The 21,016-nt window shown below is 37.7% G+C and overlaps 1 protein-coding gene across 5 annotated transcripts in view; it reads right to left on the bottom strand.

The window, feature by feature from the left end:
- Positions 1-964: 964 nt before the first annotated feature.
- The window catches only part of LOC124135736 (protein lingerer-like), a 45,823-nt gene continuing 25,771 nt past the window's right edge, over positions 965-21,016 (bottom strand). For 2 of the 5 annotated variants that reach the window (XM_046501251.2, XM_046501253.2), the window contains 10 exons: positions 18,327-18,474; positions 15,869-15,969; positions 15,260-15,328; positions 12,906-12,999; positions 11,921-12,096; positions 11,178-11,262; positions 3,997-4,083; positions 3,564-3,619; positions 2,556-2,726; positions 965-1,845 (listed from right to left, as the gene is read on the bottom strand). In XM_046501251.2, coding sequence (XP_046357207.2) covers positions 1,753-1,845; positions 2,556-2,726; positions 3,564-3,619; positions 3,997-4,083; positions 11,178-11,262; positions 11,921-12,096; positions 12,906-12,999; positions 15,260-15,328; positions 15,869-15,969; positions 18,327-18,474 — 1,080 coding nt within the window. In that variant the 3' untranslated portion in view covers positions 965-1,752. Of the gene's footprint in view, positions 1,891-2,555; positions 2,727-3,563; positions 3,620-3,996; positions 4,084-11,177; positions 11,263-11,920; positions 12,097-12,905; positions 13,000-15,259; positions 15,329-15,868; positions 15,970-18,326; positions 18,475-21,016 lie in introns of all 5 variants that reach the window. The other 3 variants (XM_046501256.2, XM_046501255.2, XM_046501252.2) reach the window with 3 other exon arrangements.

Raw genomic sequence — 21,016 nt, 5'->3', positions numbered from 1 at the left:
CGTACAAACACACTACATAAAGTAAGACAAGTTCTATGGATGAACAACTTCTTTATCACAATTAGTGCGACGTTTCAGTGTAGATCCTAACACCTTTATCAAGCAAGTGACGCACTAATTGTAATAAAGAAGTTGTTCATCCATATGCTTGATAAAGGAGTTAGGATCTACACCGAAACGTCGCACTAATAGTAATAAAGAAGTTAATTCATCCATAGAACTTGTCTTACTTCATCGCACAAACTTCTAAATTGCCACTGAAAGAAGTCACACTACATAACCTGAAAAATTTTGTTCCATCTTTCATGGGCAAAAAAACCCACTGAAGGCATGAATATTGATCATCAGTTTGTTTGACTAACCGGAATTTAATCAAAACTGACCCATCCTTTGCACCCCCAGTGTGCCCTCAACAAAACAATTTATTGGACCATAATTGCCAGTGCTTTGTATTAAAGTACTAACCAGATCTAAACTGCTGCCCCAACTTAGCAAAGATGTCCCTCATAGTTAAGAGGTTAATAAGTGCATGTCAATTAATACTATACCCCAATCTGTTGCTCCTGCAGAAACACGAGATTACATGAGCTAGGTTCCAGTAGTCACCTATTGCCAGCACTCATCAAATCACGATACAACTGGGTAGTTTCTAATGCATCTCTTTCTCTTAATGTTCTTTCCTACACACCTGTGTTGAACTTTAATTTGTCGAACTTCCAGTTATCTTCAAGTGAAAACTTGGTCTCTACTTATTCCTTCTTTATTCATCATTTTCAGTAGTGTCGAAACCTCGATGAACTCGATCTATTTTCGTGGTCACTTCAACTTTCGAAAGAACAGCGTTTGACTGTATTGTTATTTATTTTTTTCTGCTGATGGTTAAAATACATTCACTTCAGAATCCACGCATCAACACAGAGAAAAGTACCTCCAATTAAAGCCCAGAACACAACACAAGACAGGATTTGTACACACATTTCATATTTTATTACTGACACATTTTGAAATATTTATACTGTAGCTCTCTTTTTTAAAAAGCAAACCATTCAACAAATGATATAAGACAGATACACATAGTGGGATGACTCAGGGCTAGTGCTAAAATTTCTATGTTCAAAACTTGGCTAACGTACATACACATGCACACAAGAGATGCCAATGTTGTTTATACACAGTGAGCTCATCAATTCATCGAGACGTGACCCTTTTAAGTATATGATTTAAGGAACTGGGCTGCACCATGAAACAGTAGGAAATTAGGAGTAAAGCATGTATATTATTAATAATTACATCATTTTTACAAAATTTATTAATGAATAGGTTATCAAACTCAACATCGATTAGGCCACTTTCAACGTGGCTACACACACAGTTCATGGTTCTCAGTCCAGATCCATTAAATGCGATTCTTGACGACAATGTAAGGCACCATCGCACAAAATCTACAATCTTCAGAATTCCTCATGCTGTAGTGACGTTTCCATGAAACAAATAAAGTCAGAATCACCACATAAAAAATATGCATAAACTTGGGGGAAAAAAAAGAGCAAAAATGACTGTACATACGAAGTAGTTTATGAATGCTTGTGCCTACAAGAAAGTATTGCTACAACAGCGCTATTCAGATATGACTCACAGCAGTCCTCAGGATATTACATGACGTATTTCGGTACAAACTTTTCCACAGCTCAAGAGAAATAAATTGAAACAGGAACCAGGCAGATCCTCATTATCCAGGGTTGGTTGTTCCTCTCAGTTAGACCCCCAGTATGTTGTGTATGGCTTGGTGCCCCCTTTAGCCTGGGATGTGGCTTGCTGCGCTCTGGCTGACCCACCAGTGGAGTCCTAGCGAGCAGACATAACGCCAGCATTAGTTACTCATGCACTAGGCTGTCAAAAGTCACAACAGAAAACAGAAATAAGTTTCATGTAAAACTTGCTATTCCTCCACCTGATGTGATTTGTCATAAAACTACAACTATTCAAGTTACTTGAATATATCTATGTTTATGAATATGTACCACTTGATAACACATAAATACAACTTTAAGTTTAAGTAGTGATTTTGCATGCATAACCAATTATTTTACACTTGTAACTTTATTTATAATCTAAGCCAAAAAGGTAGCCAAACTTCAGAAAAACCTGTCCAGGGTTCAATATGCACAGCAGCCACCTTACATCGAAACATTAGAGATAAAAGTATTTTAAATGAGAAATGAGATCATACAGGTCAAGAAGGGTGAAAAGATCAAATCTGCAAAACATAACAGTTTCTATGTGACAGCCACGTTTAAATCAGTCAAAAATACAATTTTTTTATTTTTAGAATAAATTTTAAAAAAATTAAGAATGTTTAGAATAACCATTACTGTGTGTCTTCCACTTTTCAGAAAGAACTTTTATCATTTTCTTCAGCTGTAACTTAATTCTTACTGTAAAACAAAGGTTTCATTTCATCCAATGGACTGCCCAAAAGTATTGTTCAAAGGCTGCAAACGTCAGACCAGGTTTTTCTTTAGTTTTACCAGTCAGAAGATAGTCAGTCTGCTTACCTGTTGCAGAGGATGGTGCAGCATTTGGGAGTGCGGCTGATGTGGCATCATGGGGACAAATGGCGCCGCTCCATATGGCGTTGTTGGGGCACCCATGGCTCCAGCCTGGGTTGCCATTGGCAAGTTGAATGGTGGTGGAGTGCCAGCATGGAACGCCTGCTTATCAAAACCCTAAAATAAATTATACTGATTTAGGTTCAAGTTAATAAACAAACTTGAAAATTAATCATTTTTTAATAAAACCATGAAAGCAACTTAGTACAGAGATGACAATATTCCCTCAATCTCATTAAAATCAGATCTTAGTTTTCGCTACTGCTAAACAAAGTGAGGAGTGAGTGAGTTTGATTTTACGCCGCTTTTAGCAATATTCCAGCAATATGACGGCGGGGGACACTAGAAATGGGTTTCACACATTGTACCCATGTCGGGAATTGAATCCGGGTCTTCAGCGTGACGATAAACAAAGATCTGAGGACATCCTATTACGGGTCACGTCAGAACGACCTTTCTCAAATTTTGACCAACCAATGAAATGACTGACAAGAAATCGTCATTAGCCAATCAGGAGGCAGCTTTCTTGAGCTTTACGACACTAGTTTCAAACTGGCGACTACGCTTCGAAAGATATTTTGACGTATGCTCGGTTAAAGAAAAATTAAAACTGATAAGAACATCATTCTGGAATGTCTTATAGATGGCCTAGATTGTGTGGGTATAATCATAAAACCAGTAACCATTGTTCGGAATACCCCGTTAAATATTTCATGGTTGCATGATTAGAAGACACATTCCGACTGTCACTTTCATGATCTGGTGAGCGAAGCTGTGATTGGTTGGATGAAAGGTCGTTCTGATGTGACCCTTAATGGGATGTCCTCAGATCTTTGTTTAGCATAGCGAGAACTAAGATCTGATTTTAATGAGATTGATATTCCCTCCAAACATGACCTTTAAAGGGAGATAACCTTTACCATTTTGTAGCACATCTACCTTCTACAAACTTACCTGTGTATGGGTTTTGCTGTAGGCAGAAGAAGCAAGGTCTGCCCCTGTTGCTGACCCTGCAGAGGTACATTAATCATAGTCAGTTATCTATCATGAAAAGTACAACAAACCATTTCAGATTTATCAATCCTTAAAGAGCAGTCAGAATTTGTCAGAAAGCTAAAGTTCTCTACAAATATGTTTCAGTAGAACGAAAGTATTCAACATCATTCAAACTCTGACAGTTGAACTATAGCATTTGATTGCATGTGATTTTCTAAGATTATTTCATACTCTCAAAACCTTTAACTTCATCAGTTGTTATAAGTCAACTTAATTATTAAACCTTGAACATGTATTAAAAGTTTCTTCCTAAAAACAAAATTCCACAAAATGAAACATGGACAATGTAGTGCCCTTCTTTGTGATGCTGCAGAAGACACCAAATGCATACTTGTGCCTGCTGCTCCCTTTGCCTGCGTCTGTGTAGCTCCATAGCCTGTCTTTGTGAAATCCTGTGCCTGAGTCAGATCATCATAACCTGAAATCATTCAAACAAAGCTGTTATTTATCATTCATATTTGCTCAATATTTCTTCACGCACAAGAATTCTGAATAAAACATGAAAATAGCCTCCATAAAGTTCATTTACAGATATTGTCCATCTCTGTTTAGCACAATTTGAATTCAACAACAGGAATACTTTTGTGTATTACTAGGTTCAAATGGTCATATGGATATCAGTCCTAAGACTCCTGTGAATTTGACCTAAATAATCAAGCATGAAATAATCATGTCCGGTTGAACTCTAAACTCAAGCACCTTTCAAGGAAAAACATTTGTTTTCAAGGACTCTTCTTAATCCGTTAACAAAGCCCAAATCCTGTAAATTTACTCCCAACAATGGTTGACAGTTTTTCTGGTGACGACTTTCGTCTGTGAGACTTTAGCTCACTTTCCGCCATCGTACCAATATCAATTTCTTTCCAGCAGGAGAAACACAAAGTCTTGTTTCTGTCTTTTGTTTTGCACGTCCATTGGTACTTTGAAACACAAGCGCAAAAAAACAACAACACTTCTCCGTGATTTAAACACTGTTTGAAGCAAACTTTCAGCCCTGCTTCCGTCAAAAGTCGACCCGACATTCATAACCATGTTTTGATTTCTTTGAGAACAAGTTTCAATAGACTTGTTCCCGGATCCTCTGTTTGGTCTGTCACGGTAACAAACAGTAACCAGTCTAAGAGTTTCAAGTGCCACTTATAAAAACGTTAATTAAACTATATTCAGTAATACACTGTGCAAAGGAATTAACATATGTAACTCGCAATAGACAGAAGACATGTTGTAAACTATGCATTAACACTCAATAATATATTTCAGTAGCGGTTATATTGCAGCTAGACTGATTTTCTTTATATTCCTGCACTTCAAAAACTGTCAGTAAAATTCCAGCACATTTCCAGCACTTTGATGTTTATATCGCAGAATTAAACACTTTTCATCAGACATTATTAAATTCAAGCACTTTTCAAACCTCTGCAATTCCTGTTTGCTTACGAATGTTATCAACCATAAATGGACTTAAAATAGCCTGTTCTCTGCTGATCAGTTAGAATGTTTTCTATATGTTTGTATATAGTTAAATGCAGTTTGTGCAAATATCTTCAGGAGTACTGCACTTTACAAGGCACACTTTTACAGATTTCACAATTAGCGCAAAGCGGAGGATCCAACTCGTGTTGCCAGCTGGAAATTCGTTCTCATGAAACAACATGTGGCTAACAAGAATCATCAGGAGATGACATATCCCCTCATTCTGGTGCAATTTGGAAATGGAGTCTGGCTACTTATACCCCACTTTTGGTTCAGTGCCATAGGTCTGAGTCATAGGGCTATGAAAATAGCATGTATCAAAGTAACACAAATTGACCAAATCTAGCCTAGCTTAACTGACACAGATTACCCTTAAAATGTACATTTAAAGGTAAAATGATGATAAACTTAGAAAATATTCGTGTGTTGTCATGCATGGATGAAACGGCCTATAACCTGAGGTAATTACCTCACACCTTTCCGGAGGTGATGACCTCACACAGGCTTGGCATTCTCACAGGTGCAAATGACACCCAAGTTGGGGATGGTCTCAAAATATTGCTGCTATTGTACTTAATTGACATGTGTGTTGGTGGGGTAGCAATTAAGGATATGTACTGGATTATATTTGCTTTGATAAATGATGGAATAGTTGGAATCATGAAGTATTTGTTTTTCTACAGATGATTTCTTGAGGTAGAATGTATCTCGGCTGATGACGTATATGAATCAGTACTATCACCCAAAGGTATAATAACTGGTTCACCAAGGCTGATGGCTAGCAAAGACTGCATTGATCCTCCTTTTGACATGTGTGAGTGTGAGTGTGAATGTTGTGTTGTGTCTTGCCAAGAACCCTGTACAGTTAGCAAAGATAGGCTCAACAGGGTTGAGCTCACAATGTCTGTCTGTCATACATAAGACAATGTGACTTTGTTGTGCCGTCAGCACATATGTCTTGTACTTTGCTGGTTACTTATTCAGCTGAATTTTCTCCATGGACTTTCATTTCAGATGGTCTGAAGTCCACAATGTCATATATGGTCGCATTCAGACTACTCATGGTTGGCTTGACTGTATCTGGTTCCCGGATGTTGTATTAACTGGCATTATCCAGTTCACATTGAGGTTTTTTAAAATGGGCAATAGCTGATGTTCCAACAAGTCTATGAACACATCTCCTTCTATAATTTCTTTATGGAAATCACCAGTTTTCTCTTTCACCTCGAAAACTAGCACACATCCATCAATACGCCCCAGATCATGGGTGGTAGCATGTAAAACAATGACAATAACTTTTACCTGATGGTACCATGGGTGCTTTTTGTCCATCTGCCGATAGCCACATGTAGTCAGTGGAATGATTTATCAAGGTAAATGATCAGGAAGCCCTGACTGTGATAGTAATGAATGGTGCAGAGATAATGTGACCTCATAGACAGGATGGAATATTTCCCCCTGAAAACTGCTCGGTCATCGGGGGTAACTTCTGCTCATAAAGCCTGTACACTATACACCTAGTCACCATGTATCAAAGCTGTCTAATATCCTTTTACGTCCCGCTTTTGTTTTTGCGTTTCATCAAGATATATTCAACAGGTTTGAAGTTCTGCTCCAGAAACAAGCACTACCCTCATTCTCAATAAAGACCAACTTGTCATCATGAAAAAATAAAAACAAGCATGAAATACTCATATCCCCCGCCAATATGACATGTCGTGTGCAATGCATTAGCTCCTGTGAACTATGTTCACTGGGCCTTTTTGTAAATGGCCAAATTGCAGCACTAAAAAAAGTTACTACTGGTGTTGTTTTTCCATCTGCAGTTTATGATAGAATATGTAACTGAATTTGTAATGAGTAAGGATGAGACATATGGATGAACAACTTCTTTATTACAATTAGGAGCGATGGTTTCGTTGTAGGTTCTGACACCGTTATCAAGCAAGGGAAGTACAGAGTATGGTTGACAAGAATAATAGTGTTTATACAGTTGAGTAGGTTTAAGATCAGTTACACTGTTGTATTTGTAAAGAGTTGTGTTTCTGCATGAAGTTGGTCAGTGAATGCAACAACTGTGTCCATGACACTTTTGGAGGAACATACACTCAAGCAACGCAGAACTTACCGACAAGAAAGGAAATGTATTCAATACAGTGAGATGACATTATGTGCCAAGTTTGGTGAAGAAATATGGTACGGTTTTAAAGATCTGCTTCGGAAACGAGGACTACCGCCATTTTCAGTCTAAGTCAAAGTCGTTGCCATTGAAACTCGAAAAAAATTATTTTTTTAAATCCGAAACTATCAAAAGACACCAGTTCACCACTAGACCTATCAAAAGTCTGGAAGTTAATTTAAGGTACCAAAGTATACTACAATATCTGAAAAACTATTGGACCTACTCCAGTCAGAGTTGGTATGAGATTATTAAACAGTCATACATAACTGGATATTACATTTAAAGACAATCGGTGCATGAATAAAAAATCTATCTATTTAGCTATCACTATATTTCATCAACAACCAGACTTGTTCGTCACGGGTGGAACGAGCATTCATTGTTGTCACAGCCATCTGCTTAATGCTACCCCTGCGTCACAGGGCCATATGACACAGTTGAACCAATCAACTCAACTCGAAAGGTTGCACGGGAATCACGCACGCACGCACGCACGCACGCACGCACGCACGAATGCGATGTTAGCGTTGGGCGTCTCAAGCAGTTATTTAATTATATTTATCCAATTATTTTTTCATTCTTTTTCAAGTCAGTGTTATTGACTTGAATGTATCATTCCTTGCCACATTATTTTATTTCATGCATCATGTTATTAGGTGTAATATATCATACGTAATTATTCATTTAGACAAATCATTTTTTATGGTTTTGAAGAAAATATTTTCATATATTTGTAGATGATTTCGAGACTTTCGAGGGTGTTTCGGGTGAAAGAGAATCAAATTCTGAGCCAAGAATTGCACAAAGTGGACAAGCCCCTGATTACGACATGTACTACAAAGCTCGAACCTGAAATTCGTAGACGATTCCTAGAAATTCTTTGATAAACAATTTTTTTCTTATGAATCCCACCAACTACAAGAATGTTTGGGAATCAAATAAGATATATTTAAGAAATTATAAAGAATATGTACGAATATGTACGAATTCATATCCGTGGTAATTCGGGGTATTACATGTCGTAGTGAAACAGGGGTATATGTATTGCACTATTCTTGGTCCCACGAAATGCCCTCGTCGTCAGATTCGGAGTCTGTGCTGTCACCTAAGTGAACAACAACAGGCTGGACAGTATCTGGTCGGATACAGTCTTGTTTCCAATACTCTTCCAAAACTTTGATAACATGTTGGCACAGTTTGCCCCACGTACATCTGTAATTTCTTCCATCCCTTTCAAGACAATCTGCTTGACGTCGGCAAGCTTGAAGGTCTTATTTTGCCGGGTGACCATATTTTTCAAATCACCCCAGATTAGTTCGATTGGATTCAAGTCACAATGGTAAGGAGGAAGTCTAAGCACTTCGTGACCGTGTTCTCTCAACATGTTGTCAATCAAATAAGAGGGCGGTGGTTTGTTCAGAAGAACCAGTTGGTAGTAGTCAGTTTTTTTGGCTTTCGTGGGCCAACAATGCGGTTGTTGTCCAACCACTGACATATCTCACCTTTGGTGGAATTTGTGGTTGGACAACGGTTAATAGGATCTCGACAACTGTGATAGGGAGCATTGTCCATAACCACCAAGGATTTATCAGGCAGTGCTAAGAGGAGCTGCTCCTCAACATACGCAGTGAAAACCTGACTATTCATCTTGGTATGGTAGTCTCTGCCATCTGTAGATCTGGATCTGAACACTAGATCACACCCAGGGAGGAAACCTTGCGCTGTGGCTCTCTGGTATCTGGGGGAGACCAGTGGTAAGCCGCTGTGTGGCAGGCGTTAACCCAGGTTTCGTCCAAATAGACAGGCTCATAGCCTTCTTCTCATTTCTTTTTAATAGTGCGCAAATAATTGATAGCAAACGAATGATATCTGGTCGTTCACACATTGCTAGTTTCGACCCTTTCGTCTTTTTGTACTGATATCCAAATCTGGAAAGGAGTTTACAAATGGTCCATTTGGAAATATCTAAGTCATGCTCTGTAAGGAGAATTTGTTTTAGTTTTCGTGTTGATATAAATTCATTTTCTCGTGTTAACCGCCAAATCACGTCCCTGACAACTTTCTTATCAAAGGAATCTAAATTAAACTTCCTATCCTGTTTTGAGATGCCCCCCCTAAGGGATGTGCAGGGGAGCATGTGTTTTTATGAGAGTTCAAAATCTTAACTATGGTTTGTTCAGGAAGCTGTAATGCATGAATTGTTCTTTTCATGTACTTTGAAATGTCAAAGAAAGGCGAACGTCTTTCACTTTCAGCCTTAAAGTATTCAAATATTTTAACAACGAAACCTTTCACATCAGCTGAAAGATGCTTGCGCTGAGACATCATGACCCTCAACGCTAACACCGTATTCGTGTGTGCGTTCGCGATTCCCGTGCAACCTTTCGAGTTGAGTTGATTGGTGCAACTGTGTCATATGGCCCTGTGACGCAGGGGTAGCATTATGCAGATGGCTGTGACAACAATGAATGCTCGTTCCACCCGTGACGAACAAGTCTGGTTGTTGATGAAATATAGTGATAGCTAAATAGATAGATTTTTTATTCATGCACCGATTGTCTTTAAATGTAATATCCAGTTATGTATGACTGTTTAATAATCTCATACCAACTTTGACTGGAGTAGGTCCAATAGTTTTTCAGATATTGTAGTATACGTCGGCACCTTAAATTAACTTCCAGACTATCTGTGCCAAGTATTGTGAAGAAATATGGTATGGTTTTCAAGATCTGCTCCGGAAATTAGGAATACCGCCATTTTCAGTCTAAATCAAAGTCGTTGCCATGGAAACTCGAAAAAATTATTTTTTTTAAATCCCAAACTATCAATAGGCACCAGTTCACCACTAGACCTATCTATGTGCCAAGTTTGGTGAAGAAATATGGTATGGTTTTGAAGATCTGCTCTGTAATCAAAATGTCACAGACGGACGGACGGACGGCACCCATTCCTATATCCCCCTTCCACTTCGTGGCGGGGGATAAATATTAGCAAGGCAAAAAGGTTAGCTGCACTCACCAATACCCCTGACCTCGACTCCAACATTTTTTTCAGTTCAAAACATGAAAAAAGCAACATTTTCTCAGAAAATTCACTTATCGAAATCAAACTTTGCACTGCACTTATCCCATTGGTATAGAAACTGTACTCCCAATTGGAAAAGAATCAATAAAATAATTTGAAAGTAATAGGTCACACAAATGTTCCTATTTTCTCAGAAAATCCACACGTCAAAAATACAACTTTGCACTGCACCTCTTCTACATGTTCTATCAGTATGGAAACTGTTCCCCAAATCTGACAATAATCCATGCAGTAGTTTTCAAATTATAGGTCACACAAATCTTGAAGTGAAAACAAAAGAAGAAAAAGAAGGGGGTATTTTTCAGAAAACCCAAAAATTGAAATCGAACTTTGCACTGCACTATTCGAATAAAAAGTGTTCACCAAGTTTGAAAAGAATCTATGCCGTAGTTTTAAAGTTATGGGTCACATAAAAAATGTCCTCTGAAGGGCGGACAGATGGACAGAATTCCTATACATAACTATACACTTTTAGGTCGGGGGGTATCAAAATAAAAAGCCTAAAGCATCACAAGCCCGGCAGTTCACCACCAGACTGATCTGTAAAACAAGTTTTATCTAGAAATATTTAAGTTTTGGAGAAGCTTTTCATTTTCCATAAAGTCCACTACAGTCTTTCCAAACTTTTCGAGTCTGCTGGACTGAACTTGTATCTGGGCATTATTTCCTGCAGATTTTTAATCTCAGCTTATCTTACTGGACTGAACAACTTTTTGCTTGACTCAAGTCTTTGGATTGTAGCTAAAGTCACTCATTGTCACTGAAACATTTACCTTTAGCTGTGTTGTAACCAAACGACTTTTGGAATTGGGTGGTTGCCGTGGTTCCAGCATGGGCGGTGTTGGTCACAGGAGGCATCTGGAAGAAAATATTCATACAATTATACTCTATTCCAAAAACAACTTGCAATATATGAAAGTCTGAATAAAACCTAGTCGGAGAACATTAAAATATCTGTCAATTAGACAATAATACATTATGAAAACGAGCTAAAGATTGGTAGCAACCTAAGGTAGATCAACATACCATGGCAACTTACAGTACTCTCTGCTACCTGCACGGTACCTCAGCATGCTTTACACCATACCTCCAGCCGCTGGCAATTGTCATGTTTTGCCTAATATTAACATCACATATACTCTACATTTAGCAGCTTGTAAAAAAACTACTCTGAATCATATGGTCATACATAAACATGACATGGTAGGAGCAAGAATAGTACTTCACAATATTCTAGGGATACGCATACAATGACTATGTAGGACATTAACATGGTAACATATGTACAGACACCTTCAGTAAACTGTCTAATTCAGCGGTAAAGTGCACAAGGCATAACTTACATAATAGATTCCACAACAGCAAAGAGGAATAACTATGCATAAGTCGAATTACAACTGAGAGTTGGACAATCCATGCCCGCCCAATTATTCACACTTAGTACCTATCGTGACCACACAATCACCATTTCAAGCATTGGGTACTTGTGAACTTTTCAGCCTTAAGTTGTACTCACTGGAAACACAGTAGGGTACTGGAATCCTGTACCGGGGAGCATCGAGGGGTAGTAGTATCCGTACTGCAAGTTGATGAAGGGATGGTGAGCAGACTGGGTGGACTGCTGCTGAGATGTGGGGTTTGGGGATTGAGCATCTACCCGGTTCAACTTGCTGCTGTCTGTTGTTCCTGCTACTTTCAAAATTAATGCAACAATTGATTCAACTTCTAAGGTAAAAAAATATATCAATGTTGCTCACTAGTACATACATGGAAATTTATCATACAAAACAGATTCCACAGGAGATTTGGTGAGATCAAGTGACTTCTAGGAGATATTGCTACAATAAAACTGCATCTCATGCTTTGCAGACCTAATGTTTGACATCAGTTACCATGATGTCACAATCAAAAGACTTGATATCAAAAGACACAAGGGTGGGATTCTCTTTATTAGTGTTCACATGAGTTGGAAGGTGTACACATTTAAACAGTTTTTGTCATGAAGCAATGGGTTTGTGGATGAACATTTTAACACATTTGATATCAATCGGTTGAATAATATTGTCTGCTTGATATGTAGGCAGGTGTTCAAAGAAACATAAAAGGAAAACTTATTTTAAAAATCTTCATTAGCATGATATTTCTTAAACAATTTAATTCAATTCAATGTCATAATGGTGCTTGATTTCAGCCAGAAGTTCCACCTCCCTGGGCTTTGTGGTTTGAGAAGATTATCAAACATGTAAAGCAATTATCCAAATTTCACAATTTGTTTTCATGCTCAAATCTGAATTCTCATCATCAAAAGGTGTAAATCTTATTCCTTCTGTCATTTCTGTGAATGGTGGACGAGAGACAATGCATGCCACAACCTTACATGGACATTCTGACATCACCTTTCTGTTTTGAAATATGCTCCACAAACTCATCTTGCAGAAAACCCATATTGACTACTAAGCCATAAGATGTAAATCCCTAAAAAGAAATCCACTCCTACTAACCTGAGTATGGTACACTCCCAAGAGTGGCACGTTCCTGTCCTCCTATTGTTGAAGGAACAGGGAATCCACTCATGTCATAGTAACTGTTTGCAGCCTGAAAGATCATCAATAGTTGTTACTCGTTTATACATGCAAGGCATCTGGCATAGGAGGTCTTACACTAGTTTTAAGGTAAATTCTCACAACTAAGCCTGAACAAAACTCCTTGGAAAGATAAAATGATAAATGAATATTATATTGTCATAGATGTCATTAGGAGTTCATCATCTGAATATGGCACAGTTTTCCAAAAGCTGTGAACATCAAGTTGTATCATGTGAAAGTCTCATAGCAATGGCAAATGTTCCTGCTTCCTTTTATGCTGTGATAAAACAAAAACTGACCTTCTTCCATGATGTTCACAATTGTGAAAAGGGTGTTATTCTCCGTTTACAAAGCTTAAGTGAGTGAGAGTGAATTGGGTTTAACGCCGCTTTTAACATTATTCCAGTTATATCACGGCATGTCAGCTTAATGTGGCAGGATAGCCCAAAGTGATGCAGGTCTGAGACTTTTACCACTTCGGTAAACCCAGAAGCACGGGTATGGTGCTGATAAACCTAGAAACTTAATCAGGGCGAACCGGGATTCGAACTCACAATCACAGGTTTCTGGCGTGCCCAAGGGATGCAACTCTGCACAGTGAACGCTGCGCCTTAGACGACTGGACCCCTGTGCCCCCTTACATAGCTTAACATAATGCTATGTGAATTGAAGTTACACCAAAATCACACTTGAAATATACAAGGCCCTTGTCCAGGTTGTCATTAACTCTTTCAACACCAGTCAACCAGAAGTGTTTACTGCTGGGACAACGAGTTCCCAGAGACTCTTGTGTGATAGATGAAGCCAACATTTATCAAATAAAATATCTGCTTGTAAAATATCTTTGCTACTACATGTTATACACCATTTGAAAGGTCTGATCCTATGGTTTCTAAATATGAAAGTTATGTTTTTCACATTATTTAAAATAATGCATTTACAACTTATTTAAGTTCGTTGTTAATACAAAATGTAAGCTAACACGTTTACGTCCAGATTAAGGACCGAGGAAGCGAAAACTTGACGATTTTCGGCAAATATAAGATTTCATAAAATCCACTTACCTATTTCTGTTTTATTTTCATTGTTTAAAAGAATTATAAATAGTATCTGTCATCACCCATTTCCCCATAACAGCGGCTGTCCGCTCAGTAACATGAAGAAATACCCCCATTTTCGAGGCTTCGTATGAATAACACGTTCGTCGAAGACTGGCATATGACATCGCTGGAAAGCTTATTCCTTCATCTACACGCTCCTAACATCGCCTGGAGTTTTTTCTTAGTTATATAAGAGATTTCATTGGATTAAAATTGGTTTCTAATGACGCTTTCTTGCCGAAATCTGATACAAGGTTCGTGATTGGTCAAATTTGAGCACGTGACCTAAGGTAGCCAATCAATTTACAGTTTTGATACCAAGCTCGTGTATGATAAATTTCAGAAGTTGAGGAAAGATTTTTGTTAAATCGTGTAATTCTGAACGTTTTAAGCAGGAAATCACGATATATATTAAAAATATGGTACTTCGTGAATGTATCGTGCTAGGTTATGAGCTGTGACAAAGATTTTTCATGCATTTGCATTAAACATCGTGTCCGAGCCGAGAATTCTAGACGACGAAAGCCGAGATGTCATTTGACTTACATTACACGAGATCGCACGCAAAGATGGAAATAATAACTTAGATGTAAGTTTGATTACTTTTAGATATATTTTTGTTGATTTTATTTATTACTTTGTATTGTAAATTAAAAGATTTGTTTAAAACGTCTTTATTTTGCTCTTTGACATGTTCCATGTGGACCCGTTGTCGAAGTGTGCATCCGAGAATTTTATTTTCAATAACACTGCGGGAAATAGTGAATATTTTTTTAATTTATCGATATAAAATGATTAATTGAAATGGAATACGTATTTCAGACATTGTGAAATGTGATAGATTTAATAAATGAATGATATTACAGGTAGGTCCATAAAAATATATACTATTTTGACGTGACTACGGCTTGGCGGGTAAACCGGCCTGCGGTGTCTGGGGACTCGATGCTTCTTGGCCGGTATACCAGCCTACAGTGTTGAAAGAGTTAAGGACTGCTAGGTCATAACACCATAAAAGTTAAAAAAATTAGGGATGGGTGAGGTCTTAAATGCAAATACCACAGACAACCTCAAGAACCATTGGATGCCCCTTATTCCAAGCACTGGACAAATATTCCTGTATTATTCTCTGGGGGTGATTTGAATGCAAGATGTGCAGATTTGACTGACCAGTGGAAGTCTCTGCTGCAGGAGCTGGACATCCTCGTATCCAGGGTACAGGGGCTGCTGGATACTCTGCTGTAAACACACACAAACTTATAAAATACTCCTAATACTCCCTGGCAGGATTTATATTACAAACCTGGTGACTAAAAGCCAATATCAGTATTTTACCATGGTTACAAGACAAGTTTCAACTGCTCACTAAATACTTTTGCAAGTTCATGTTCACCATATGTCCTATCATGTCCTAGTTGTGTTGCCAACACTAGTAAAGAGAAAAGAGATTGACATTGAGGTAGAAATTTAATTTCTATCAATCAAGCACTGGAAATAATGTAAACCACTCATTTTCAAGCTCATTGCAATTCAGCAAGAAGATTTATCCATGCTGGTAATGAGAATAATAAACGACCTGAAAGATAGTTAACTGAACAAACCTCTTCCTCAAGGATGTTAATTCATCATGCATAAGTACTAAACTATTAACTTTTATTAACTATTAAATTTTATGTCTTGAGTATCAAACTGATCACTGGCATACAAATTTGATTTAATACTATCAGTACAAGGTTGACCCTTACATTGTATATCAGCATGATCAGGTTTAATACTTACACTCGGGTTACTGACATAGAAGGGTGGAATAGCACTCTGTCCAACTATGTATTGATGACCTAGTAGTGGCACACCAGGTGGAAGATTGGGAGGGGCTTTTGCTGAAAAACAATGTCAGCATACTAGAATGTGTTTTTATTTAAAAACATATATTTCCCCCCTCCTTTTTCAGATACAATCATTAAAGTTATATTTGAAAATGTGTTTGCAAATCCGAAAAAAACAATAACAGAAAACTATAGCCTGGAAAGATAATGGTTTTCATTAGCTGTAAAGTTTGAGCGGGAATCAAACGATACTTGTGTGAGACCAAGTCAAAATAGTTTCCATGGACACACAAAAAATTAAAAATATAAAACAATTTTTGAAAAATATGAAAGGCTATAGCTGACATGTGGCCATTGCACATGTATACAGTAAACTATGTTTATAAACAACAGACGGATATAACAAACTGCTTTTGGGTCTCGTCTATTAGCTGTATATATGCTGTTTATATGCTCATAACAAACTATGATTACAAAGAGCTACAATTAGTGGTCCCTTTGAGTTTGTTATAACCGTAGTTTACTGTAGTTTCATTATTCAAAATATTCATTACTTTGAGGGAAAGATAGCCTCGAGTGGTTTGACACAAGTCAAAATTGTTTCCATGGAAACAAAGAAATATAAGTTTAAAAAAAGAAAATAGCAAGAGGAACCAGTTCAGCTGATGAGCAATGATGAGCAATGCATATAGAAAATTGTTACAAGCTATGGCTTGGAATAGGATGAAAACACTATGGCCAACGTCAATGGGAACCACCCCAAAAACAATATATCTCGCCTCACATAACAAGGAAAATATCTCGCTACAGTTAATCAGGTAATTTAATTTCAGGAGATTCACAATCAAAATTGATTAAAATCTTTTTTTTCCAAACAAATTGCCCAGAAAGCAGTTCATCATTATCACATGACTTTGGAAATATAATTGTGACAGATTATCATATTTATCCGGTCTTGGGCTATCCAAACACCAAATATGGTCACAGGTAATACATATGCCTCCCAACAGACTTGTGTTTTCAAGAATCCGAATAATTAATCATTGTTAATATCATTTTATAATCATAGCCATGTAATCAAGCATGAATGACTCATATCCCCTGCCAATGGCCTGTTCCTCGGAGTGAGATTCAAGCCCCTGACCACATATACTGCCTGAAGCTTATTCTAAAGAGTGAGTGAGTTGGATTTAACGCAGCTATTAACAGTATTCCAGTTATATCGTCAGCTTAATGTTGCAGGAAAGCCCAAAGTGATGCAGGTCCCAGACGTTTACCACTTCGGTGAAACCCACGAGTACGGGTATGGTGCTGACTAACCTAGAAACTTAATCAGGGCGAACCAGGATTCAAACCAACAATCAAAGGTTTCTGGCATGCCCAAGGGATGCAACTCTGCACAGCGAATCGCAGCACCTTACACGACTAGGCCACCTGTGCCCCCTTATTCTAAAGAGTCAATGTGAGTATGTATGTGTGTGTGTTGGTGTTTAATGCCACACTCTGCAATATTCCAGCCATATGATGGCGGTTTGTAAATAATCGACTCTGGACCAGACAATCCAGTGATTGACATCATCAGCATCAATCTACACAATTGGGATACGATGACATGCATCAACCATGTCACCTAGCCTGACCACCCGATCCAGTTGCCTTTTACAACAAGCATGTCTGTCTGTCTGTCTGATTGGACTAATGTACTTATCAGTCCCAGATGAATTCTGCAAAGTTTAGAGATACTGCTAAGACCATTCAGAAAATGTTTCAAATTCATCATGTTCATACAAGGATTCAACTGCACAGGCGATGTAGTTTCAGGAGTTATATGAAGGTCAAATCAAAATATGCCAAAAACATGTGATGTTGTTATCCTGAAATTGGACTGGAATTCTGTTGAGCTGAGATCATTAATACAAAGTTTTAGCTCCACAGCCCCACAGGCAAAAAATTTGACGACTTTGTCAAGTGAGCAAAAGAAAAACAACTCCAAAAATATACAAATAAGAAGTTGAACACTTGTTTTACAAGTGAGGAAATACAAATTGTTCATGAATGGTTCATTGATTGAAAGTGTTCCAAAGTTCTTATCAAAGAGCAAAATGCACCAGTTCATAGCTACACAGATACATATTCAAAATTTGATCAAAACACATTTAATGGCCTTTGAGTTAGGCTCCAGAAGGAAATTTTATTCTCATTTGAACCTACTGGGCTATAATTGTATTTTGAGAGGTTAAATTAGAAACAAATATATATCTTAAATCAACATGGGTTATTGTTTAAACCCTTGAGTTACAGCATTTTAGTTACAATCAAAATAGGTCTTCGCTACTTGGGTAATTCAATTAACTCGTTCTTTCAGAAAAATCTTTTTGCTGCAAAAGGATTGTTTTCTAAGAAAGACTTACTACTTGATGGCAACGATGTGCGTGTTGAGCCTGACACAACTGAGGAGAGAGTTGTTGAAGCTATCGTTGACGTAACATTTGCAAGCGAGGTGGTGGAAGTCGTTGTCGGATGGCTGGCAGCAGTTGTTGATGTTGTTGTGTGATCGAACTGAAGGAGCAAATTTGAAAATCATGTTTCAAGTATGTACCTACCTCGGGGTATTATAGACATAAATGCCACTCATTTCCAACCTTTCCCATCAAACTGTTTAAAACTGTCACTTCTTTTTGCAGCACAAACATGCCAACATATAACATGCCAAGTTTGTGAGTATCAGTTGGTACTTCAGAGCCAAGTCAGTGAGTGAGCTATGCATCAGGAGCATAGAGTGAGCAAATTTAGAAATACATTGAGCAGTGCCACATTGAGCAGTATTTCAGTTATATAACATGTCAACTTACACCAACGAAGATTGGTATGGTGCCGACAAACCAAAAAACAATCAGGGCAAACCAGGATCCGAACCCACGATCACATGTTTCCAGGACACTTAAGTATGTGATTGCGTAAAGAGAATTGTTGTGCCTATGGCTACACATGCCCCTCCAGGAGTACATGTGGTACACGTATTACCCGAGCACACCTGAACAATTAACCTTGGACAAAAGAGAGCTGATCTTCATACCTTATATTTGTCATTGAAAAATCATAATATCCCTTCATCATGTAAACCAATGGTGCTACCTAGAACATAGTAAGTTCAATTTGAGCCCATATCATATTCACAAAGTCTTTTTCCTTAATGACAATTGTGAGCCATTGTAGTGAGTTTGGTTTAACACCGCTCTGAACAGTATTCCAATTACATCACGGCATGTCAGCTTAATGTTGGAGAAAGCCCAGGCTATGCAGGTCTCAGATGTTTACCTCTTCTGCGAAACCCATGAGCACAAGTAGGGTGTTGACAGGTGTAGAAGCATAATCATGGATTCGAACCCACAAATAGGCCACTGTAAATCAAGTAACAACTAATTCTCTATTCACCATAAATACATGGTACTAAGGTACATGTTAACCTGAAATGTCAAGTTAATGAAGTCTGATTCCGTAGGCTGTGATTTTCAAGCCATGTCAATAATTGATTCTGGATCAGGCAAACCATTGGCTAAAAAATATGCAAAAATACACACTGTGATGGTGTGCTGACACACTATCAGCCAGGTCAAACACTCTAACTAACCAACCAACCAACCAATCATCATTTGTTTGCCCTTATAACATGGGATGCTGGAGATCTATTCTGCCCTAGATTCCCCTCTGGAAAACTGAAAGGAAACTCTCATATAAATAGACATAATTTCTCAACTCATTCAACACCAATCAACCAGAAGCTTTACTGATGTGACACTGAGTTACCAGAGACCCTCTTGTCATAGATGAACATTTATCAAGGAAAATATCTGCTTGTAAAACATCTTAGCTACAACATGTTATCCACCATTTCAAAGGTCTAATCCTACTGTTTATACATATGGAAGTTATGTTTATCACATTATTTTAATAATGCATTTACAACTTAATTAAGTTCATTGTAAATAAGAAAATGTAAGCTTACACATTCATAGCGTCCAGATTAAGAGTGAGTGAGTTATTATTTAACGTCACATGGGCAATATTTCAGCCATATCGTGGCGAGTCCAGATTAAGAACCAAGGAAGTGAGAATTTGATATTTGGCAAAAATATAGATTTCATGAAAGTCACTTACCTATTTCTTTGTTACATTAATTGTTTACGCAATTGGAAAATTATTTTTGAAAGAATTATAAATAGTATCTGTCATCACCCATCAACCATTTCCCGATAACAGCGCCCCTCCGCTCAGTAACATGAAGAAATGCCTCTGTTTTCAAAGCTTCGCATGACCTAAGCATGCTTAGGCAGCCAATCAAATTACAGCGATGGCACCATCTCTCATTGACGAAAAGGTTCTTGTTAAATCGTGTTATTCTGAACACGTTTTAAGCAGGAAATATTAAAAATATGGAACATTGTGGATGCATCGTTCTAGCTGTGACAAAGGTTTTTCAGGAATATATTTAGGCATTTAACACTGTTTCTGAGCCGAGAAATCGAGGCGACGAAAGCCGAGATGTCACTTGACTTACATTACAAGCGATCGCACGAAAAGATGGAAATTATAACCTGAAAGTTTGACAACTTTTAGATATCTTTTTGTTGATTTTTTTTATTACCTTGTATGATATATTTGAAGATTTTTTTGAAACATCTTTATTTTGCTCTTTGACATGTTCAATGTGGACCTGTTGTCAAAGTGTTTGTCCGAAAAATATTTTCAATATTATTGAGGGAAATAGTGAATTATTTTTTAATCTATGGATAAAAAATTAAAATTGAAATGGAATATGTATTTCAGACATTGTGAAATGTGATAGATTTGATAAATGGATGATATGACAGGTAGGTTAAAAAAAATTATAAACTATTTTGACATGACTACGGCTTGGCTGGCCTACCAGCCTGCAGTGTCTGGGGACTCAAGGCTTCTTGGCGAGTGTACTGGCCTACGGTGTTGAAAGAGTTAATCACAAACTACTGAGAACTTTTCAGAAACTGCATTTCTTTACCAACAAGAGTTTAGTGATGTATTACATAAACATATATCCAACTGGCTCACTTCAACTGATTCT

The sequence above is a fragment of the Haliotis rufescens genome, unplaced genomic scaffold, assembly GCF_023055435.1.
Source record: "Haliotis rufescens isolate VD_foot unplaced genomic scaffold, xgHalRufe1.0.p SCAF_1, whole genome shotgun sequence".
NCBI classification, from domain to species: Eukaryota; Metazoa; Mollusca; class Gastropoda; order Lepetellida; family Haliotidae; genus Haliotis; species Haliotis rufescens.
Note: the sequence above shows the minus strand (reverse complement) of the source record. Positions and strands in the feature narration are given on the sequence as shown.